General features: G+C 36.7%; 1 protein-coding gene and 1 long non-coding RNA gene across 2 annotated transcripts in view; both read right to left on the reverse strand.

Annotated features, from left to right (window-relative positions):
* parp8 (poly (ADP-ribose) polymerase family, member 8) overlaps positions 1-20,600 on the reverse strand; it is a 196,691-nt gene extending 176,091 nt beyond the window's left edge. Inside the window, exons 1-2 of the mRNA XM_028805630.2 lie at positions 19,615-20,600; positions 18,954-19,008 (exon numbers count right to left, since the gene is read on the reverse strand). Coding sequence (XP_028661463.1) covers positions 18,954-19,008; positions 19,615-19,705 — 146 coding nt within the window. The 5' untranslated portion in view covers positions 19,706-20,600. The remainder of the gene's footprint in view (positions 1-18,953; positions 19,009-19,614) is intronic.
* Positions 7,089-7,858, reverse strand: LOC127528771 (uncharacterized). The gene is made up of 2 exons (XR_007935386.1): positions 7,428-7,858; positions 7,089-7,358 (listed from the first exon to the last, which is right to left on the reverse strand). It is a non-coding gene; the product is annotated as an uncharacterized LOC127528771 (long non-coding RNA).
* Positions 20,601-21,921: the final 1,321 nt, after the last annotated feature.

Genomic DNA, 21,921 nt, shown 5'->3' on the forward strand with positions numbered 1-21,921 from the left:
GAGAATACAAAGGGTTTATGCTGTATAATTTTGTGGGAAATGTTTATAATAGTGTGGGAGAGTTTATAAGGGCTTAAAATATATAAAAAGAACCATATGAACATATTGTTTCTACTTAGCGGATTTTCACCTTTTGCGGGGGGTTCTGGAACGCAACCCCCGCGATGGAGGAGGGATTACTGTATCCGGAAAACCAAACACGGGGGTTGGCGAGCGAAACGAGCAGGGGGCAAAGCCCCCTAGTTTTTCAAAAAAACAACTATTAAAAAAGGTACAGTGTCATGGAAATAATGCAAAAGAGAAGTAAGCCACATATTTGAAAGAGGCATGGCTACAACAGTTAAAGGGCATTGTAAATAATATGCAACTAGAATTCTCTGACAAGCTGCTTTACACATGGTATTGTCCCTGATAACACAGAATTATGATAAATATACATTATATCTATATCCACAACAGACCTACAAAGTGAACAGCTTCTGCAATTAACTCATCAAGTTAGATTTGTAACTTTGGTAAATAGGCTGGTTGATCAGTCAAGGATACATTTTTTTTTTTTCAAATAGGTATTGCTTTTCATATGTGGCATTATGTAAAACTGTGTGGTGTCACTTAAAACCTTGAACTTAACCACTTGAAAATGAGCATGAAAGACTTAAACACACATTTTGAAATATCAATTTTACAATGCCAAACTGCCACTGGAAGCATCATCAACACAAGAAGTGAGCATCAGAAGCTTCATGAATTGGGTTTCCATGGCCAAGCAGCTGCACACAAACTTTAGACCATTATGTGCAATGCCAGGCGTCAGCTGGAGGGGTGCAAAGCATGCTGCCATTGGACTCTAGAGCTTTGGTTTTGTTTTCTCTGGAGTGACAAATGATGCTTCACTATCTGGCAGTCTAATGGACAAAGTTGGGTTTGGTGTATGTAATAGAATGTTACCTTTTGTTAAGGTTTAGGCTGGGTCCCTTGGCTCCAGTGAAGGGTACTATTAATGTTACAACATTTATATTTAAATATTAATATAACAATATTTAAACACTTGTGTGCTTTCAACTTTGTGGCAATAGTTTGGGAAAGGCCCTTTGTTGTTAGAGCATGACTGTGCCCTCATGCAAAAAGCCAGGCCCATAAAGACATGTTTTGAACAGTCTGGTGTGGTGGAAATTGAATGTCCTTCACAGAGCCCGGACCTTAACCCTATAGAACACCTTTGGGATGAATTGGAATGCCAGCGATCAGCCAGGTCCTCTCATTTAACATAACTACTTGGCCTCACAAATGCTCTTTTGGCTGAATGGGCACACTCCCATAGATACATTCCAAAATTTTTTTGGAAAGCTTTTCCAGAAAAGGGAAGACTGCTATAGCAGCATCTTTCGGAGAGTTGTTGGGGTTGGGGGGTCAACTCCACATTAATGCCCATGTTTTTGGAACTGGATGTCAAACATACTGATACAGGTGTGAATAACCTGAATGTAAACTGTCTTACAGAATGCTTGACTTTAGCAATGAAAGTTATTCAAAGTGTTGTAGAACATGAGACCAATTACAAGATTTTATGATTAATTACATTTTTTCCAGTACTGACTTTATTTACCGTAAGACTTTGTCTCTAAAAAGGCTATGTTTTATGTTTTTGTTAATGCACAGTTATAGAAACATTAACATTAAATAATAATTGGAGTTATTACCTATAAACATGTGTAATTTTATACTGCCACATAAAATTAGACTAATTTCTAAGGTCTCTCCCTCTCTCTGGGCCAAAAGATATGTGAAATATCAGAGTCTTCTCCTCAGTCAACGGACTTAATTGTAGACATATAAGAAAGGAAGGTGGGGTGAAAAGAAAGTTCTGTACAAAGTATACACTACATATACACACTCAAAGATCTTCATGTCAGACCTTTGTCAGTACATACTATGCTGAATGCAAGTTGAATTTCTTTACAGGAAAACTGTGGTAGAATGGCTTGTACAATGCTATGATCAAGAAGCATCTATGAGTATAACCAATGTGCATATGTTAAATCTACAGAGGAAATGCCACATTCTGGCCAGCCAGTTTAATATTCACATGCGTACTGTGTTCATGGTTCATTACTCACATAAATCATTTGTGAGAATCTAGAAAACAGCTCTAAGATTCTCTCATATTGAAAAGGAACCGCTTTCTTTACATATAAAACTCACCTCATCATATGAATTCTTTGAGCTGAATAGATTTGTTACTTACAGGGTAAATGGAGTTTAAGATTAATTCTTGGATGTCATCACCACAACAGGACGTACTGGGTAAAGTGACTTACCAGATTAACCAAAGATCAGAAACAATACACAGTGTCAACAGTAAACAAGGTGTTTCCAAGATTTAATACACATAAATGATATCAGATCCTGACAAGTTGTTAATGTTTATATCTCTCTCTCAGTAGGTTTGGATAAAACTGAAACATTTCACTCTTCTGCTTTCCGACATAAAAATCAACATTGATATGACTAATGAACAGTCCATTCCACCAGCTGCATCACACTATAAATTTATTTCTTCATTAGTATATCAGAAGCAGGAAGGCAAGAATATCTGCACTGTATTAACAGAGAAAACAATAATGTTGTGCTCCACGAGACAATGGGTGAGCAGTCTGGTGGACAAAACTTTTTAAACTGTTTTGAAAATATTTTCAGATAAATCGATAAAAAAACAGCATTTCTAATTTTGATTCATTCTTATTAAGCACACTTCAATTATATGAGTGCAAAGAGTTATACAAGACTTACTAATATAATATATAAAATGAAATGTAACATATGTAAAACAAACCAACAAACGGAAACATCATGCAATACAGAAAAATATACATATATACAGAATTGTTTTAAGGCATTTTTGGTATTTCTTCAGAAATTAATTTGCTTGTATTATTGTGCAATGTTGTTGATTTTGAATAACAACCATTTAGTACAACAAAACGCACAACATAAAGTTTTAATAATCCTCTTAACAGTTTGTGGTTGTAGATTTTGTAAAAAATGTCTGCGGCATTTCACGGTATAGACAAAAAAACTGCATAGTGGGTTTTTAACTTGATATGGATGACATTTATATTCAGGTCAGAGAAAGACAGTGGGAAGAGTTGTGGGAGGCAAATTGGTGGAGAGCTTTTGTTGCAGAGCAAATTACTTCTTATTTATCCCTTTTACCACAACAACTGTAAGTGCCAACATAATAATAGGTTCCTTAGTCACAATATACAACAATATGAAATCAAGGTTACAACTATTGTTTGAAACCACGCAATACCTTTGCTTAAGTCTTAAATCACTATGCCCTACACACACAACTCGTAGTTGCCGTCATAACCTCCTGTTGGTAGCTGATGAGAACTGTACAGAATTCATCTTTAAAATTGATTACTTTTTAGAAACAAACGCATCCTCAGTGGTCTATGCAGGAACACTTTGGGAAACTCTGAAGGCTTTTTTAAGAGGACATATTATTTCATATCTTTCCCACAAAAATAAATTGGAAACCAAGAAGGAGTTAGAGTTAATTAGTGAAATTACCAGAATAGATACAAGAATATCCCAGGTCTATAAATGAGGCACTTTATAGGAAAATACAGGCTTTGCAATCAGAATTTAACCTTTTGACAACAAAAGAAACAGAACAGCTCACCTTTAAATCGCGACATCATTACTATGAACATTGACAAAATGGTAATAAGATCTTAGCTCAACAAATCCACAAGCCAGATGTTTGCAACACAGTAACAGAAATTACCAATAAAGATGGAAATAAAATCATCCACCATAAAAATATAAACCATAAATTTAGAGAATAAGTAAACAAGAACTAGATAAACTTCTGACACTTTCAGAATTACTAGACACTATAAACACACTCCACTGTGGGAAAGCAGCAGGTCCTGATGGCTACCCAGTGGAATTTTATAAAAAAAAAATGTTAAAATACATTAGCACCACCATTATTAGCAGCATTTATAGAAGCTAGAGACAACAAAATTTTACCACAAACATTTTGCCAAGCATTAATTTCTATCTTTCATAAGAGAAATAAGGACTTATTACAATGTGCATTATATAGACCAATTTCACTTCTTAATAATGATGTTTAGATTAGAACTCTCCAAAGTTCTAACTAGTAGGATTAAGGAAGTACTTCCTTCTATAATATCACATGGCCAAACTGGATTTATTACAGGCAGACACTTAGCTTCTAATCTTCAATGATTCTTAATGTAATATATTCGCCCATAAAATCTAACCCACCAGAGATATTATCTTTGGATGCAGAAAAAGCATTTGACGTTGTTGAATGAGACTACCTATTCACCACATTGCACAATTTTAGCCTTGGCCCAAACATGTGTACATGGATCAGACTACTTTATACCAGTTCAAAACCCTCTGTTTATATTAAAATTATTTCAGTCTAGTTTAAACTAGAACTTAGGGGGCATACTTGTTGAGTACCATCACCATTGCTATTTGCAACCATCCATCATTAAACCATTGAACATTCACTTTTGAAATGTATCAAAGATGAAGGGGATTACCAGAGGAGGACTTGAACAGAAAATATCATTATATGTAGATTATATAGTACTGGCTATTTCAGACCCACAAACTTCCGCAGCAGTAGTCCTCAAAGCACTAAAAGAATTTCAAAAGATATCTGGGCTCAGAATTAACTTTAATAAAAGTGTGTTTTTTCCAGGGAACTATATCACACAATATCTATCTATCTATCTATCTATTAGACTGGACACCTTGCCATTTATTTAAGCCGATCAATTTAAATGCCATGGGGTAAATATCACAAGTAAATATAATTTTTTTCTAGAAATTTTTGCTATCTGCATAAAAAATTAAAAAACATACACACACACATACATATACATATATACATATACATATACACACACATACATACTAGGGAATCCATTCCCGGGAATTCGGTAATCCCTCATGTCATTCCCAGGAATGACATAGTGCACGGGCATCTCACATGTGAACGGTTTTAGAACGTCCGACACTTATTTTTAATAAAACTATTGCAATATGTTGACACTAATAAAAGACTAACCTTAACTACAAGCAGTACATGCTGTCATAAAAGTACATGTATCTAGTTAGTTGCGGTAATAAGAGCGTAGAAAGCACAACGTGTCGAGCGTGCAGTCGTCCAGGCAAGAGCGCACGTTCATGCAAAGTACGCCGGCCGCTGAGAAAGCACACTCTGCCTCCACTGAAGTAGGCGGCACAGTCATCAGATACCGATACACTTGTTCTAAACAATACCCGTGCTTGCCGTTGCTCTGAAACTCCGCCGTTTCAGCTTTTACTGATACATCCAGTTTCTTGTCATTATTCTGCATTCTGTGATAGCAAGTTTCTTAGCACAGATAATGCGGATGCAACAGACTGACGCATTGCAATTTCAAGTTTCTGTTCAAAGCTATCAACAGCACATACGTCAATGAACTCTGCCCCGTCCCGGCATTCGTGCGCTGCAGAGTGCAGACTCCTCCCAGTCCACTGTGCTCAGTCAGCCGGGAGATTGACTGCTGCTGGTCTGTTGTTGACTGAATTAAATCGGCAACACACTACACCATGGGCCAAAAAACCATGCCACTTAATTTTTTTCAACTATAACTGTTATTTCTTGATCGATTTTTACACGCTATATATGTGAGCTTGGCCGTTCCCGTTTTCCTGGGAATTACAGCAGTTTCATTCCCGGGAATGCAGGAATGAAAAATGTCCGGGAATCCCAGGCATGGATTCCCTAATACATACATATGTGTGTCTGTGTGTATATTATATAATATATATATATATATATATATATATATATATATATATATATATATATATATATATATATATAAGTATTTCCACTACCTTCAAATCAGAAGCTTTTGTAAAAAGGAACCTGCTCAATTTTCCCCACTTCCCGCTCACTTCTATTCCAAAGGCAATACTGATCAGTCTAGAAGACTCAGACAGTATCTCAACAATATATAAAGACATTTTAAAGTCTCTTCCTTTCAAAGATTCTAGGGTATGATGGGAAAAGGATCTTTCACTTAACATTTCAGAAAAGGAATGGAAGGCAGCCATTAATAGAATATACTCCAGCTCCATATGTGCAAAGCATTCAGTCATTCAACTTAAAATCTATTATCTGGCACATTTATCTCTCTTAAAATTGTTCAATATGTATCCAGAACAAGACTCAACCTGTGAATATTACAGTCTAGCTCCAGCCTGACTGGGTCACATACTTTGGGATCATTCGGGACAAAAGTCTTTGAATGCCTATCAGACAGCCTTGGTGTCACAATCACTCCTAACCCATTAACAGTTGTGTTTGGTGTACTTACAGATGGAATTTAAAGTTCAAGAAGGACAAATTGATTGTAATTGCCTTTACCACACTACCAGCACATAGACTTATCGTGCTCAACTGGAAGAATCCTAGCCCACCTCTTTAAAGTCAGTGGGTAACTGATGTTCTTTCTACACTATTTGAAATTAGAAAAAAATTAAATTCTCACTTAGAGGATCTGTTCAAAACTTTTTCAAAATATGGTGTATCTAATTAATCGAATCTTAGAATAAGTACTTATATCAGGGAAAAGGACATTTTCCTTTCTTTATTGTTTTTAAATATTTGCTTATGTTGTTGGCTCTCTTCTCTTTCTCTCAGGTCTGGTCTGTCTTGATTGTGTGGAGTGTTGTTTTCTTTAAATAAAATAAATAAAAATAAAATTTGAGGGAGCAAAGGAACCTCAGTGCTAAAGACTGTTTCCCCCGAATAAACAGCACAGAATAAAACCAGCCTGCAGGTAAACATGATTGTAAAGACTCTGGTCTTAATGCATTAAACATTTAACTGACTACAAAAACATTTTAACTTGTTTAAAAAAAAAATAAAATCTCACAACCGTGCTTCAAATCAGCAGTTTACAAGTTTATATTTATTAATATTTCCATAATTTAGGAATAAGATATCTCCCAAAATTTTTTATATTGACTTGCACAACAGTCTAAAGCAGAGCCTGTCAACCAATTAGGTAAAACAGGCATCCGTCTAGGCCACTGTCATCTGAGTGGGCACAGTTTAGGTAAATTTAGGGTTGTGTGCCCTGAATACAGAGTGGGACTCTCCCATCTAAGGCTCCATAAAGGCTTTTACCATTAACGCTTTTAAGTGTTTGATTAAACGGTTTGTGTTAACCCCTTTAGTTGGTATTGTACGGTAGCAAATCTTGAATACAGACTTTAATCTTATTTTGTGGTTTTCCACCTGTAATGTAGCACTTTGAGCTACATTATTTGTATGAAAATGTGCTATATAAATAAATGTTGTTGTTGTTGTTATTTGCCACAAAGCCTAAGTAATTCCAGACGCCATTGTGGCTGCCCTCTTTGTCAATTTGGAGCCTTCACTAGCATGCCTAAGCTAGTGAAGTTGCCACATTAATACCTGTAAGTGGGTGGAAACGGGGCTGCAACTCTAGACATGGTGAACAGGAAGTGCATTTGGATTGTAGGCTGCAGAATCGATACCATGAAAAATTAGTATTCAAGTAAAATGCATTTCTATACTTTTGAAAACCCTACTGAGAATACAAGGTATATTAGGCTACATGCATGTTGTTAGCTTGTTTTCCTTATGGCCACATACATTTCTTTCATTAATATAAACAAATACAGTCAACTCACAGCCAATACTACAAAGACTAGATTCTATGTTGCATTTTTTTTTGTTGTTGTTAAGCTACTGTTAACTCTAGCAGAACCAGAAAGGACGAAGCTTAAAAAAGTGTTTGTTTAAAATAACATATTTGCAGTGCTAAAATAGGTCTGATAGAGTATATGCTATACTATGTTTCAATGTAACAATGTATAAAGTGTCAGGTTAAAAGACTTTCCCACAGTCAGAGATGGAAAATGGTAAATCAACTGGCCAAACTTGTGGTCTGAAGTCCAGAACCTTAACTGCTACTCTATCCAGAGCTGCCTTATTGCATCTGAAATTTCCAGAACAAGCTCTGACATCCTGTGACCCTTATCTGGGGAAAAAAGTTCTGTTACTTTGTCTCCTTAACTAATTTTCTTTTCTATATATTTGAAAGTTGCATGTTTGAGCAGAACTTTATTAAAAAAGTTAATTTAAAGTAATTTTCCTTTACATGTTCTTACACTATTCTGAGACCTACTACTGTACATGAAATATTTTCTTAGAAAAAAATGACCAATAAAATCAAACATACAACTAAGTAAATAAATATATGCTACCTTATCATTAGAAATGAATACTGTATTTTTCTTAAACATTTAATTTTTATTTTCATCTAATAATATAGTTCAGTTTTGTACATGTGCCTAGTGGATGCAAATCTATGTATGTGATGTCCCAAATAAGTAATGTACAGCAAAGCGGTTTGTACAAGACTAAACAACATGATCTATTATGCAATAGGTTCAACTGACAATCCTTAATACAATGGAATGCAAATATTTCAAAATGTTGAAAACACTATATCCAACAAGATCACTAATTCAGCTACTAGTGTGCTAAGGAAAAAAAAATACAGAAAAGTGTATTTCCAAAAACTATACAAATCTAAATATAACATAAATACAGTGCATCCAGAATGTATTCACAGCGCATCACTTTTTCCACATTTTGTTATGTTCCAGCCTTATTCCAAAATGGATTAAATTCATTTTTTTCCTCAGAATTCTACACACAACACCCCATAATGACAACATGAAAAAAGTTTACTTGAGATTTTTGCAAATTTATTAAAAATAAAAAAAATTGAGAAAGCACATGTACATAAGTATTCACAGCCTTTGCCATGAAGCTCAAAATTGAGCTCAGGTGCATCCTGTTTCCTCTGATCATCCTTGAGATGTTTCTGCAGCTTAATTGGAGTCCACCTGTGGTAAATTCAGTTGACTGGACATGATTTGGAAAGGCACACACCTGTCTATATAAGGTCCCACAGTTGACAGTTCATGTCAGAGCACAAACCAAGCATGAAGTCAAAGGAATCGTCTGTAGACCTCCAAGACAGGATTGTCTCGAGGCACAAATCTGGGGAAGGTTACAGAAAAAGTTCTGCTGCTTTGAAGGTCCCAATGAGCACAGTGGTCTCCATCATCTGTAAGTGGAAGAAGTTTGAAACCACCAGGACTCTTCCTAGAGCTGGCCGGCCATCTAAACTGAGCGATCGGGGGAGAAGGGCCTTAGTCAGGGAGGTGACCAAGAACCTGATGGTCACTGTCAGAACTCCAGAGGTCCTCTGTGGAGAGAGGAGAACCTTCCAGAAGGACAACCATCTCTGCAGCAATCCACCAATCAGGCCTGTATGGTAGAGTGGCTAGACGGAAGCCACTCCTTAGTAAAAGGCACATGGCAGCCTGCCTGGAGTTTGCCAAAAGGCACCTGAAGGACTCTCAGACCATGAGAAAGAAAATTCTCTGGTCTGATGAGACAAAGATTGAACTCTTTGGTGTGAATGCCAGGAGTCACGTTTAGAGGAAACCAGGCACCGCTCATCACCAGGCCAATACCATTCCTACAGTGAAGCACGGTGGTGGCAGCATCATACTGTGGGGATGTTTTTCAGCTGCAGGGACTGTGAGACTAGTCAGGATAAAGGGAAAGATGACTGCAGCAATGTACAGAGACATCCTGGATGAAAACCTGCTCCAGAGCGCTCTTGACCTCAGACTGGGGTGACGGTTCATCTTTCAGCAGGACAACGACCCTAAGCACACAGCCAAGATATCAAAGGAGTGGCTTCAGGACAACTCTGTGAATGTCCTTGAGTTGCCCAGCCAGAGCACAGACTTGAATCCGATTGAACATCTCTGGAGAGATCTTAAAATGGCTGTGCACCGACGCTTCCCATCCAACCTGATGTAGCTTGAGAGGTGCTGCAAAGAGGAATGGGCGAAACTGGCCAAGGATAGGTGTGCCAAGCTTGTGGCATCATATTCAAAAAGACTTGAGGCTGTAATTGCTGCCAAAGGTGCATCGACAAAGTATTGAGCAAAGGCTGTGAATACTTATGTACATGTGATTTCTCAGTTGTTTTTTTTTTTTAATAAATTTGCAAAAACCTCAAGTAAACTTTTTTCACATTGTCATTATGGGGTGTTGTGTGCAGAATTATGAGGAAAAAAATGAATTTAATCCATTTTGGAATAAGGCTGTAACATAACAAAATGTGGAAAAAGTGATGCGCTGTGAATACTTTCTGGATGCACTGTAAGTACTGAATATTTTTTCAACACTCCTTCAAGACAAGAAATGAAAAATGAAACAACACACTCTGCATTGAGCAGCATTTGGCCAATCACATTTCCGACAACTGTTGAAAAGTTCACTATGGCAATTTCACAGTCCATCAATTCACATACACAAAACCGAAAAATATAATTGGACAGAACAATATTCAGTACACAACATTTCAGCCATACAATTACTAAACACAGTGGAAAAAGGAAAATGCAGATTCATAAGATGAGTATCAATCATTAAACTATCCTAAACTGCATAGCTTGCAAATTTCAAGTATACAGGGTAAACTGCTCATTTTTATGACTGGAATGTCCTTTTCCCACAGATGATCAACTTCACTAAAATCTTCATTATTCCTATTAACAGCACACAGTGGATAATAACACCACCTCCGTGTACACCAAATGAAAAACAGATCTGCAATGCAAATAATGAGAAGTCAGTACTGATTCCACTGTATGCTTATAAATTAATTTCCTTCCGCAATTCAAAGAAATTGAGACTATTTTGGCCATATTGTACTTAGCATACATTCTATTGCACATTATTCCTAAAAAAACATTCTCTGCTATAACTCTGTAGGGTGAAAACAAGTATGATGGGAGCAGTTATTGTACAGTCGAATGGAATGAGTGGTTGGATAAAGTTGTTCCCCACTGTCAGTTACACTGAATAATACTCTTTACATTTTAGGTTCACTAACCAATCTAACTGGCCCTTTATTGCCATCATTGAAGATGCAGAAGTAAGGAAGTCCATTACCATTTTTGTTATATAATTTGTTGCTAATAGATTATGACAAATGTGTTCTGAGACTTTTTTGGGTAAGACAAAGATTTTGAGGTCAGATTTTATTACTACTTGTTTACTACTAATTTTCATGTAGAACTGAAAAGCTGACAGAATTCTGGGTTAATCCAGAACCAATTCTATTATTGTACAACATTCTTGTAATCCTAAATCCCATGTCTTGCTATTTATACTACCACCCTTAAAACTTAAATATTCAGCAAGCTTGTATCAATTTCTTAGTACTTTAAACTGCAATATATGACTAAAAAGGAGTGCAGAATCTGAGCGGTTGATCAAAGGCCTCTAGAAAAGCCTGTCCTAAAAACACCATCAAATTCTTAATGATTTTACCTTCTGCGCTACAATTTATATTTTAACAGTATTCACAAGCAAAAGAATCCTGCAGTGCAGAATAAAAACAATGCAATATGATACACCAACGGTAGCTTTGCCACATTAGGTTTTTAATGGTACATGGGTCATAGGCAATCCCAGAAAAGTCTATAGGATTTTTTTACACATGTACAGACCTCTCAGTGCACACTTAAATTTGTATCTGAAAAAGTAGAAAAAAAAATTGGATTTTATAAATAAAACTAAAACAAAAATACACTGTTCACTTTTGTTCAGAGTTCAGTAATCTTTGTATTGTGCTTACTCAAGTTAAAATGCCACATTCTGGAAATTCTGGTATTATTAGGAATCAATGATATAGAACAAAGGACATTTGACCATTGTTTGGATCCAATGTGTGTTTATGTAAGGTTTGGTTACATTAGCTTTAGCAATTTACAAATGTACAAAGAGGATATGAGTCGAAACACAGCCAACATTGACAGGGATAGGTTTTGTGGGTAATATGTAGTATGAAATCATTACGCAAAATAATTTTTCATTAAATAATGTCTTCACCTTTTTGACACACAGCTTGTAAATAAATTAAAGCAATCACAATTCACATTCATGTAGATGTACATATGTAACCTACAACTCAAATCATGTGAGCAGATACATAGTTAAAATTCATTTTTACTCCATGCTACAAGAATATTTCTATATATTAAGTAATTAGAACTTTCTTTTTTTTTCCTACACCTTTCTATGTTTATGTTTAGTGTACGTTATCCCCGAGTTGGTAGAGCCTTTATTTAAATTGTAAGATCTTTAGGGGAATGTAGTACAGTTGAGGAGAAATAATTTGGAAACTATTTCTTCGCCTTTGGCATAACTGTCTATTAAAATTGATTTAACAAGACTAAGACCGTGTTTCGTAGTATTATCCAAAGACATTTTTGTAGCTATTCCAAAAAAAATAATGAAAGATAAATAAAGTTGCTGCCGTTGTAGTATTATACACAAAATTACAATATTAATTATCATGTGTTCTAAAAAGCCCTGGTTGCCAACCACTGGTCTGACAGCTATATCTGCGAGAAAATTTTGGTGGTCTGCGGAGAAATTTGGACATTATTTCAATTATATAAAACTGAAAAAATGAAAACTGAAGTTCCTTACGATTCCGTCTTGACCGAGTCCCTGAGCGGACCCGACTCTTGAGTTACCTCACTCTTATCCCCCAAATGCTCCCACATTTGAACATAAGCTGGTTCCATAAGTATTATAGTTACATGATCACAACAGTCAAATAGCTCCATGAATATCGGTTCTCATCCGATTGCTTTGTTTGGCTTATTATGAAGTAAATGGTCATCTGTACCACAATACTGGCTTTTATTCCTCACGTTACTCTTCTTAGGTAAGTGCCAGTGATATTTTTATTGTTTTATTTTAAATCAATACAATGTGCTATTTAATGGCATCGAAGATCTTAAGTTTGATAACTATCTAATGCCTTGTTTGGTTTTAGATCTGAATAAAATCAAGGTTAGGTATTTTTCATCAACCAAAATTACAAAAATACACCAAAAATTACTGAAATAACACCCAAAATCAAAAAATGGGTGAGAACAAACAACCACGCATATTGCACTTTTTTCAGTACTACTTTGTGTAAACGTGAGCTGGTCAATAAATCACAGCTTCCACAGCCCCTGTGTCAAGCACCATCAGGAAGGAAAACAGAACTAGAGGCAGAGGGAAAAAGTTTAAAGTTTCAAGAAAATATGATGGAGACTAATTGAAGTTTGGTTTTATTCAAGAACCTGGAAGTGAGCTGGATCCACAGCCACTTTGTGTTGTGTGTTTATCCAAGGATGCCATTAAACCTTCGAAACTCAGCAGGAACTTGCAGTCAGAACACCCAGATTTAGCTAAAAAGCCAGTTGAATATTTTCAAAGAATGTGTGAAAATATACAAAAGCAAACAAGTTCATTAGCAAAAATCACTTTTGAAGATAATTCCTTAGTAAAGGCTTCTTTTTTGATGAAAAAAAAAAAACATATGCGATTGGAGAAGAATTAATTAAGCCTTGCTTGTTACAAGCTTATGAAGAGGTTTTGAGGAAACAGGCTGTCCAGAAACTGAAAGTAATTCCTATATCCACTAACACTGAAGCGCAGAATTGAAGATAAGGCCTAAGATATTGAAAATCAAGTGACTGAATTGGTGAAAAATTCAAAGCTTTATTCAGTTCAACTTGACAAATCAACAGACATAACTAACAATGCTCTCCTCCTTTGTTTCGTGTGGTATGAGTGCCAAGGATAGTTAAACAAAGAACTCCTCTGTTCATTCAACTTCCTGGGTACAACAATCATCTCCAAGATTTTCAATGCGCTTAATGTTTATTTCCTGAGACATGGTATTGAATGGAAGAAATGTGTTGAGATATGCACAGAATGTGCAAGCATAACCAGGCATCATTCAGGCTGTTACAAAAGTAAAAGATGTTGGACATCTTGTTTACTCATTGTATTATACACCGTGAGCAACTTGCGGTGAAAAGAATATCGCCAGAACTACACAAAGTACTCTCTGATCTAATTAAAATTGTAAATGAAATTTGGCACAAATCTCTCAATTCTCAAATATTCAAGGCACCTTGTGAAGAAATTGGCTGACAACATACTCATCTTCTTCACACTGAAGTGAGATCGCTGTTGAGAGGTAAAATACTAACTTGATTACTTCTTCCAGCAACAAAATAATTTGAAGTTCCATGATCTCTTCTCCGACGACAATTGGTTAGCTAAGCTTGCATATCTGGCAGATATTTTTCTTTGTAAAACGAGCTGAACACATACACATCCTTGCAAGGACAGCTTACGGACATATTCACATTGCAAGGTAAAACGGATGCATTTTAAAAGAAAATATTGCTGTGGCAAACACGATTAGCTGAAGAAGATATGCTAATGTTCCCGAATCTTGACGAGTATGCGAAAGAAAATGTCAACCGACACGTAATACAGTTAGGTCCATAAATATTTGTACAGAGACAACTTTTTTCTAATTTTAGTTCTGTACATTACCACAGTGAATTTTAAATGAAACAACTCAGATGCTGAAAGTCTGCACTTCAACTGCATTAATTCAGTGGGGTGAACAAAACGATTGCATAAAAATGTGATGCAACTAAAGCATTTTTTGAACACAATCCCTTCATATCAGGGGCTCAAAAGTAACTGGACAATTGACTCAAAGGCTATTTCATGGGCAGGTGTGGGCAAGTCCGTCGTTATGTCATTATCAATTAAGCACATAAAAGGCCTGGAGTTGATTTGAGGTGTGGTGCTTGCATGTGGAAGATTTTGCTGTGAACAGACAACATGCGGTCAAAGGAGCTCTCCATGCAGGTGAAAAAAGCCATCCTTAAGCTGTGAAAACAGAAAAAAACCCATCCGAGAAATTGCTACAATATTACGATTGGCAAAATCTACAGTTTGGTACATCCTGAAAAAGAAAGCAAGCACTGGTGAACTCAGCAACGCAAAAAGACCTGGACATCCACGGAAGACAACAGTGGTGGATGATCGCAGAATCATTTCCATGGTGAAGAGAAACCCCTTCACAACAGCCAACCAAGTGAACAACACTCTCCAGGGGGTAGGCGTATCGATATCCAAGTCTACCATAAAGAGAAGACTGCATGAAAGTAAATACAGAGGGTGCACTGCAAGGTGTAAGCCACTCATAAGCCTCAAGAATAGAAAGGCTAGATTGGACTTTGCTAAAGAACATCTAAAAAAGCCAGCACAGTTCTGGAAAAACATTCTTTGGACAGATGAAACCAAGATCAACCTCTACCAGAATGATGGCAAGAAAAAAGTATGGAGAAGGTGTGGAACAGCTCATTATCCAAAGCATACCACATCATCTGTAAAACACGGTGGAGGCAGTGTGATGGCTTGGGCGTGCATGGCTGCCAGTGGCACTGGGACACTAGTGTTTATTGATGATGTGACACAGGACAGAAGCAGCCGAATGAATTCTGAGGTGTTGAGAGACATGCTGTCTGCTCAAATCCAGCTAAATGCAGTCAAATTGATTGGGCGGCGTTTCATGATACAGATGGACAATGACCCACAACATACAGCCAAAGCAACCCAGGAGTTTATTAAAGCAAAGAAGTGGAAAATTCTTGAATGGCCAAGTCAGTCACCTGATCTTAACCCAATTGAGCATGCATTTCACTTGTTGAAGACTAAACTTCGTACAGAAAGGCCCACAAATAAACAGCAACTGAAAGCAGCTGCAGTAAAGGCCTGGCAGAGCATTAAAAAGGAGGAAACCCAGCATCTGGTGATGTCCATGAGTTCAAGACTTCAGGCTGTCATTGCCAGCAAAGGGTTTTCAACCAGGTATTAGAAATGAACGTTTTATTTCCACTTATTTAATTTGTCCAATTACTTTTGAGCCCCTGAAATGAAGGGATTGTGTTAAAAAAATGCTTTAGTTGCCTCACATTTTTATGCAATCGTTTTGTTCACCCCACTGAATTAAAGCTGAAAGTCTGCACTTCAACTGCATCTGAGCGGTTTCATTTAAAATTCATTGTGGTAATGTACAGAACTAAAATTAGAAAAAAGTTGTATCCGTCCAAATATTTATGGACCTAACTGTAACTCTTGTTTGACAGCACTTACAGTCATTCACAGAATCTTTTGGCCATTACTACCCAAAATAAGAGGACCCCAGACATGGAAATATGTGGATAATGGACACATTTTCATTGAAAACTGAAGATAGCAACTTGAGGATGAAAGAAAAGGAAAGCCTAATCAATCTATCATCCGACAACAGTCTCAAAGCTAAATTACACTCATCCCCATCAAGAACTTATTTTTCGCTCTCCTTAAAAAGCGAGTACCCAGTGTTGAGTGAAAAGACCATCAAAATTTTGATTCCATTCAGAACAACTTACTTTTGTGTAAAGACATTTCTCATCTGTTATGGCAATCAAAAACACGTATCACTGTTGGCTTGAAATACATGCATCTCTAAGTGTTCCAGTGATATCATTGGAGCCAAGAATCCATAAACTAAATTTCAAGCAAATAAAGTGGTCCAGATACATGATCAGCCTAGGTAACCAGAATAGTTATAAAAATAATATTAAGAACAGATCATTGTGCAAATTTTAAAAAGTTACAATCTTTTGACATAAAAAAAAAAAAAAAAATTTAATGTCAGGTCATTAAAATTAGTAATTAAAATAGTGCCTAACGTCTGAAACAGTACTGAAGTTAAACAGATATAAATCATGCTCCATGGCCCTTAACATTTAATATTTCCATCATTTTTACTGCAGCTCTATGCATTAAATATGAAATACATAATAATTTGATTCAATTCTTTTCATACTCATAACTTTTTTTTTTACTGAAGGGAAGACTCTAGAAACCACTTAGAGATTTAAAAACAAGTTAGGGTAACTGAAACGTACTGTATCTAACCTTGTAACAAGAAAATATAAGCACACATCAATTGAAAACTAGGGACATTTTACCAATAAATTCACATTGAATTGTCTACCATCATTAAAACAGATAATGACAAATTCCCTATACTTCCATTGTTACTAGTACTGCAGAGCTCCAACAGGATAAAGGTTATTAAAAGCTTGCATCAAAAGCAAAACAGAAACTGCAAACTCATCCCAACTAAAATACACAAAGACAGGAATTCCAAGAGAGTACACTCAGTAACATGATATAGTCTAAAGAAACATATGCTTAACATACAGTAGCTGTTGATGTTGCAATAAAACAGCAATCCACCTAGGGTATGTTTCTGCATTATGGCTCTTGCTGCTTTATTAGATTATGGGTTTGGATTAAAAAAGTTGGAAAATGGATGCAATTTTAAATGAATAGAGCTTTAGTTTTTTTTTATTATTATTTGTAAAATAAATAAATAATAATAAATTAAAAAACATAAAAAGGGACTGTTTGGCTTTCAGATTAAAATTTGTTCACCAAAGATTACTTTTTTTAACCTAATGATGAAATGAAAATTTATCACCAAGAAACAGACTTCTGTTTTAAAATAAAAATAAAGTAAAACAAAAATATTACAGCATTCGTTCCATTTAAGTAAAGAGGCCTGTTCTTGCCACAAATATTTTAACGTTGTAATGGACCATCTAACATAATGTCAGTTAAACAAGAGAAATATTTAACTTGGAAACATATGATTAGGAAGTACAAAACAGAAGCAGTAAAAACCTGATCAGCACATAAGTGTCACGAAACCATGAAGATGTTCTTCAGTTGTCAACTATGCAAAAACTACCAAGAATAAAACTGGTTTTTGCTATAAAAAAGAAAAAAAAAACCTAACAGATAAAAACTTTAATAAACTAAACTTAGACTAAACAGGTGACAACATCTTACAGCTAATTACAGAGAAAAGGCAATTACCCTTAGTTTTTTCCTTTTTTGATTAGTTAGAAAAACCAAACACTTAAAAATGTTTTACTGCAATCGACAGAAACCAGAACTTCTCACATGGCTTTGAGAAGGGCCACAGCTAATCTTTATTAATTTTCAGTCATTTTTTGTGCCTGTTGCATGTTAATTTAAGGCAGTCTGCATCAATCAGGAGTTTTCTTTTATTTTGGAAACAAAAAAAAAATACACTGTGAGACCAGAGCAACTGAAATTTACCAAGTTTATATTTTCGTTCAAGGACAAACTGACATCATATTTATGCAAATATGAAACAATACCTTACTATTCCCTGAAAAACAGAAAATGTTATTAAAGTCTACTGTACAAGGAGGAATAAACGTTTTGCCCATAAACCATGATCTCTCAAGTTAGAAATAGACACACAGTTCATGGAATAAACGAATGAGATTTTCAAAAACTGTGATTCCAACTGTTCTGTAAATCTGTTTTCTGTTTCAGTATTCCTCAGACGTTAGCCTGTCTCAGAACTAAAAGCCGCAAGGCAGGAATGAGCACTAAATGTTGGACCATCAGTTAAGAAAGTACACACTGTCCCCCATGTAGGTACATTTTGGAATCATCAAATGATCCTACGCCTGTTTTTGTACTGGATGAGATATCCAACACCAACACTCAAAATAGGCGCCAACTTTATTCAGACAGATGACCAGTCAAGAACAGAACATAGACCTAAATGGTATAAAGACAATACAGTGTACATCTAACCATCGTATAAAGATTTAACAGAACCCAAATTCCAACCACCAAAAGTACACTAGTCTATACCCGTTAAACAATACTGTTCACCAACCAATTAAACAAAGGAGAAACAACCGTCTGTATCATTATTATTATCGACACTTTGAATTTTTATTAATTCAGTTGGGGTTAGGTTTTTATTTATTTATTTATTTATTCATTCATTCATTTTTTTGTACTTCGCTTTAAATACCTTTTCTGGCCTTTTGTGCAGGTAAAGGTGAACGTGGAGTCCGAGTATCGAAAATCTGCAGAAAAATAAAAACAAAAAGTACAATCTTAATAACTGTGTGCCAACAGTTCAAGGCTACAAATCCGCACAACAATCAAGGTAACAGCAGCTACGGCTGCTGGGAAATCCCCTTTCAACAAGTGCAGTTTCCATGGTAACACCTGAAGGGATTTCCACTGACCACCGCCACTGCTACAATCGCATAACAGACATGACATCCAATTGGGAACTCTGCCCTATTAATTCACCCTGGTTTTTATTGCTCATCTATTCACGGTACCCACCGTGTACATTTGCAGAGTATTAAAAATGCTTTGAACGTACTCGAACATGACAGCGTATATTAACCTGGTGACATGCAAATTAAAAATAAAAGAATTACAAACGGGATCGAGTACACTGGACAAACAGCGTATAAATAAGACAAGATACCCGGTGTATTAAAAGAGCAATAATGCAATTCTTTCATAGTATTATCACGACATCAGTCTTGGTAGAAAACCCTTAATATGAATGTCTGCTAGAAATACAATTACCCAAACACTAAATTACATATTCATCCTCACAAAAGCATATTCGTATGAACACAATCGAGTGGCGTGTCTTTAAAAGTACAACTCACCAGAAAAAGGGCAGTTCTTCTCTGCCTTGCAGCTCTGGATTACAATGTCGACGTCTTTTTGTATTCTCTCTTGCCGTGAACACATCCCCATGAAATAAAATTAACTTAAATGTCTTATTGTATTATTTACAGCACGTGTATGCGTGCCTTAGTGTGGAGATCTATCTATCGATCTGTCTCTTTCTCTCTCTATATGTGTGTGTATGTATTTTTATACAGAAGGACTGACAGACATAAATGAGTTCAGGCTCGCCGATGTTGTACTCCAATCGCAGGCAGTGCTTTTTCCAAACGGGACGCTCTCCTTATTGTATTCTTGTGTAGGCTCCCCCAGGTGTGTCAAATCAATTATGCTACGAGACTCTGGGTTTGTTCTTACCCGTAAAACAACAGATTTCGTTGTTCATCGGGAAAAGCAGGCGCTTGCTCTCTGTCGATGCACTGCTATATTTCAGACAGATAGTCCTTTCAATACCGGAAGCCACAACCTCCACTGAGTATCACGCAGCTAAAGCGCAACAATGGCGATTTGGAAACATACAGCAGAAGATGTCGTTTGCATTGATGTGGGTCTAATGCTCGCACATCCGATTCTTTGCAAGCGGCGAGAAGCGCTTTTCGTCGGCTTCGTCTTCGCGTCTGCCTTTGAACTGCATACAGCGGAGCGGCCGTTCTCACCGCGGGGTTTCTCTCGTATTTAGCGCACTCCTGCAAACTAATCGGACGCTCGGCGCTTTCGTTCCACATTCAGAGCGAATCAGCAATTTCCCTATTACACATATAGCAGAAGAAAACGGCTTTTGTCTTCTTGTACGGTGTTTCACCAAACGGAGCTTCACTACCTGCCCTCCAGCGTAGTTTAAACATGGGACTGTCTCGTGACGTCACGGGAATGAGCACAGCTGCCTGCAGGTGCCACACGTCATTGCCTTGCACCTGAGGTACGTGTAAGGGTTTTTTGTACACCAAATTTTAGTGTACTGTTGCACCTTTTTTTATTATATATAATGACTAAATAAATACAACTTTTTAAAATTATTAATGATCAGGAAATAATGGCATTATTTCTTTATTAAAAAGCTGGTAATGCTCTTTTTTGAATAAAAAAATCTAAAGCAATCCAACAATGCAGCAATACTTTGCACTTTATTAATTTCTTTTCTTAGAGCTAAAGGTTCTTAGCTAACAAAATGCACGTTCTATAAAATAATGTATGAACTAAAAATATGTTAAATGTTTTACAAATAATGTACTTTTATCCAACCATTTTCAAAATTTATGTATTCCAATTATAGTGATAGAGACAGGAACCAGCCCTTTGGCGGACCAAATGAGTACATGCATCCACACTAACTCATACCAAAACAATGTGGACTTGCCAATCAACCTAACACAAATAATTTTCAGATAATTTGAAACCCAGTACCTGCAAAAACCTCATGCACAAACAGGCAGTTTCGATGCTGTACCTGAAATCAGTATTTTGCATACTGATCATATAGTTGACATCTTTAAATAACAACGTGACTTGACATTGAGTGTCACAGTAATGAAGTGGTTAACACCAGAACCTGCCATCCTTAGCTGACCTGTTTACTGCCTGGGTACAGTTTTCATATCTTTCGTGTCAATGCATGAGTTGAGTGGTAGCTATGAAGTGACACAGTGTTAGTGTATTTCCCTGTGGTGGACTGGCACCAGCTCTGAGGGTGTAACCTGCCTTCTTGGTGTCATATTTATATATTTCATCAATTTTTTCCTGTTCCAGTCTGTTTCATTATTTCATAATTAATGTTCTTTATGGGCGGCACGGTGGCGCAGTGGGTAGCGCTGCTGCCTCGCAGTTGGGAGATCTGGGGACCTGGGTTCACTTCCCGGGTCCTCCCTGCGTGGAGTTTGCATGTTCTCCCTGTGTCTGCGTGGGTTTCCTCTGGGTGCTCCGGTTTCCTCCCACAGTCCAAAGACATGTAGGTTATGTGGATTGGTGATCCTAAATTGGCCCTAGTGTGTGCTTGGTGTGTGGGTGTGTTTGTGTGTGTCCTGTGGTGGGTTGGCACCCCGCCCGGGATTGGTTCCTGCCTTGTGCCCTGTGTTGGCTGGGATTGGCTCCAGCAGATCCCCGTGACCCTGTGTTCGGATTCAGCGGGTTGGAAAATGGATGGATGGATGGATGTTCTTTATCAGCTGCCATTTCTGTGTTCTAAAGGCTACTGTTTCCCATGACATTGAATTCAAATAAACTAGTCAGAAAAATGGAAGGACAGATTTAGCTGTGCAATGCATAATTTGACTGTCTGAGATGTGCAC

The sequence above is a fragment of the Erpetoichthys calabaricus genome, chromosome 7, assembly GCF_900747795.2.
Source record: "Erpetoichthys calabaricus chromosome 7, fErpCal1.3, whole genome shotgun sequence".
Lineage (NCBI taxonomy): Eukaryota > Metazoa > Chordata > Cladistia > Polypteriformes > Polypteridae > Erpetoichthys > Erpetoichthys calabaricus.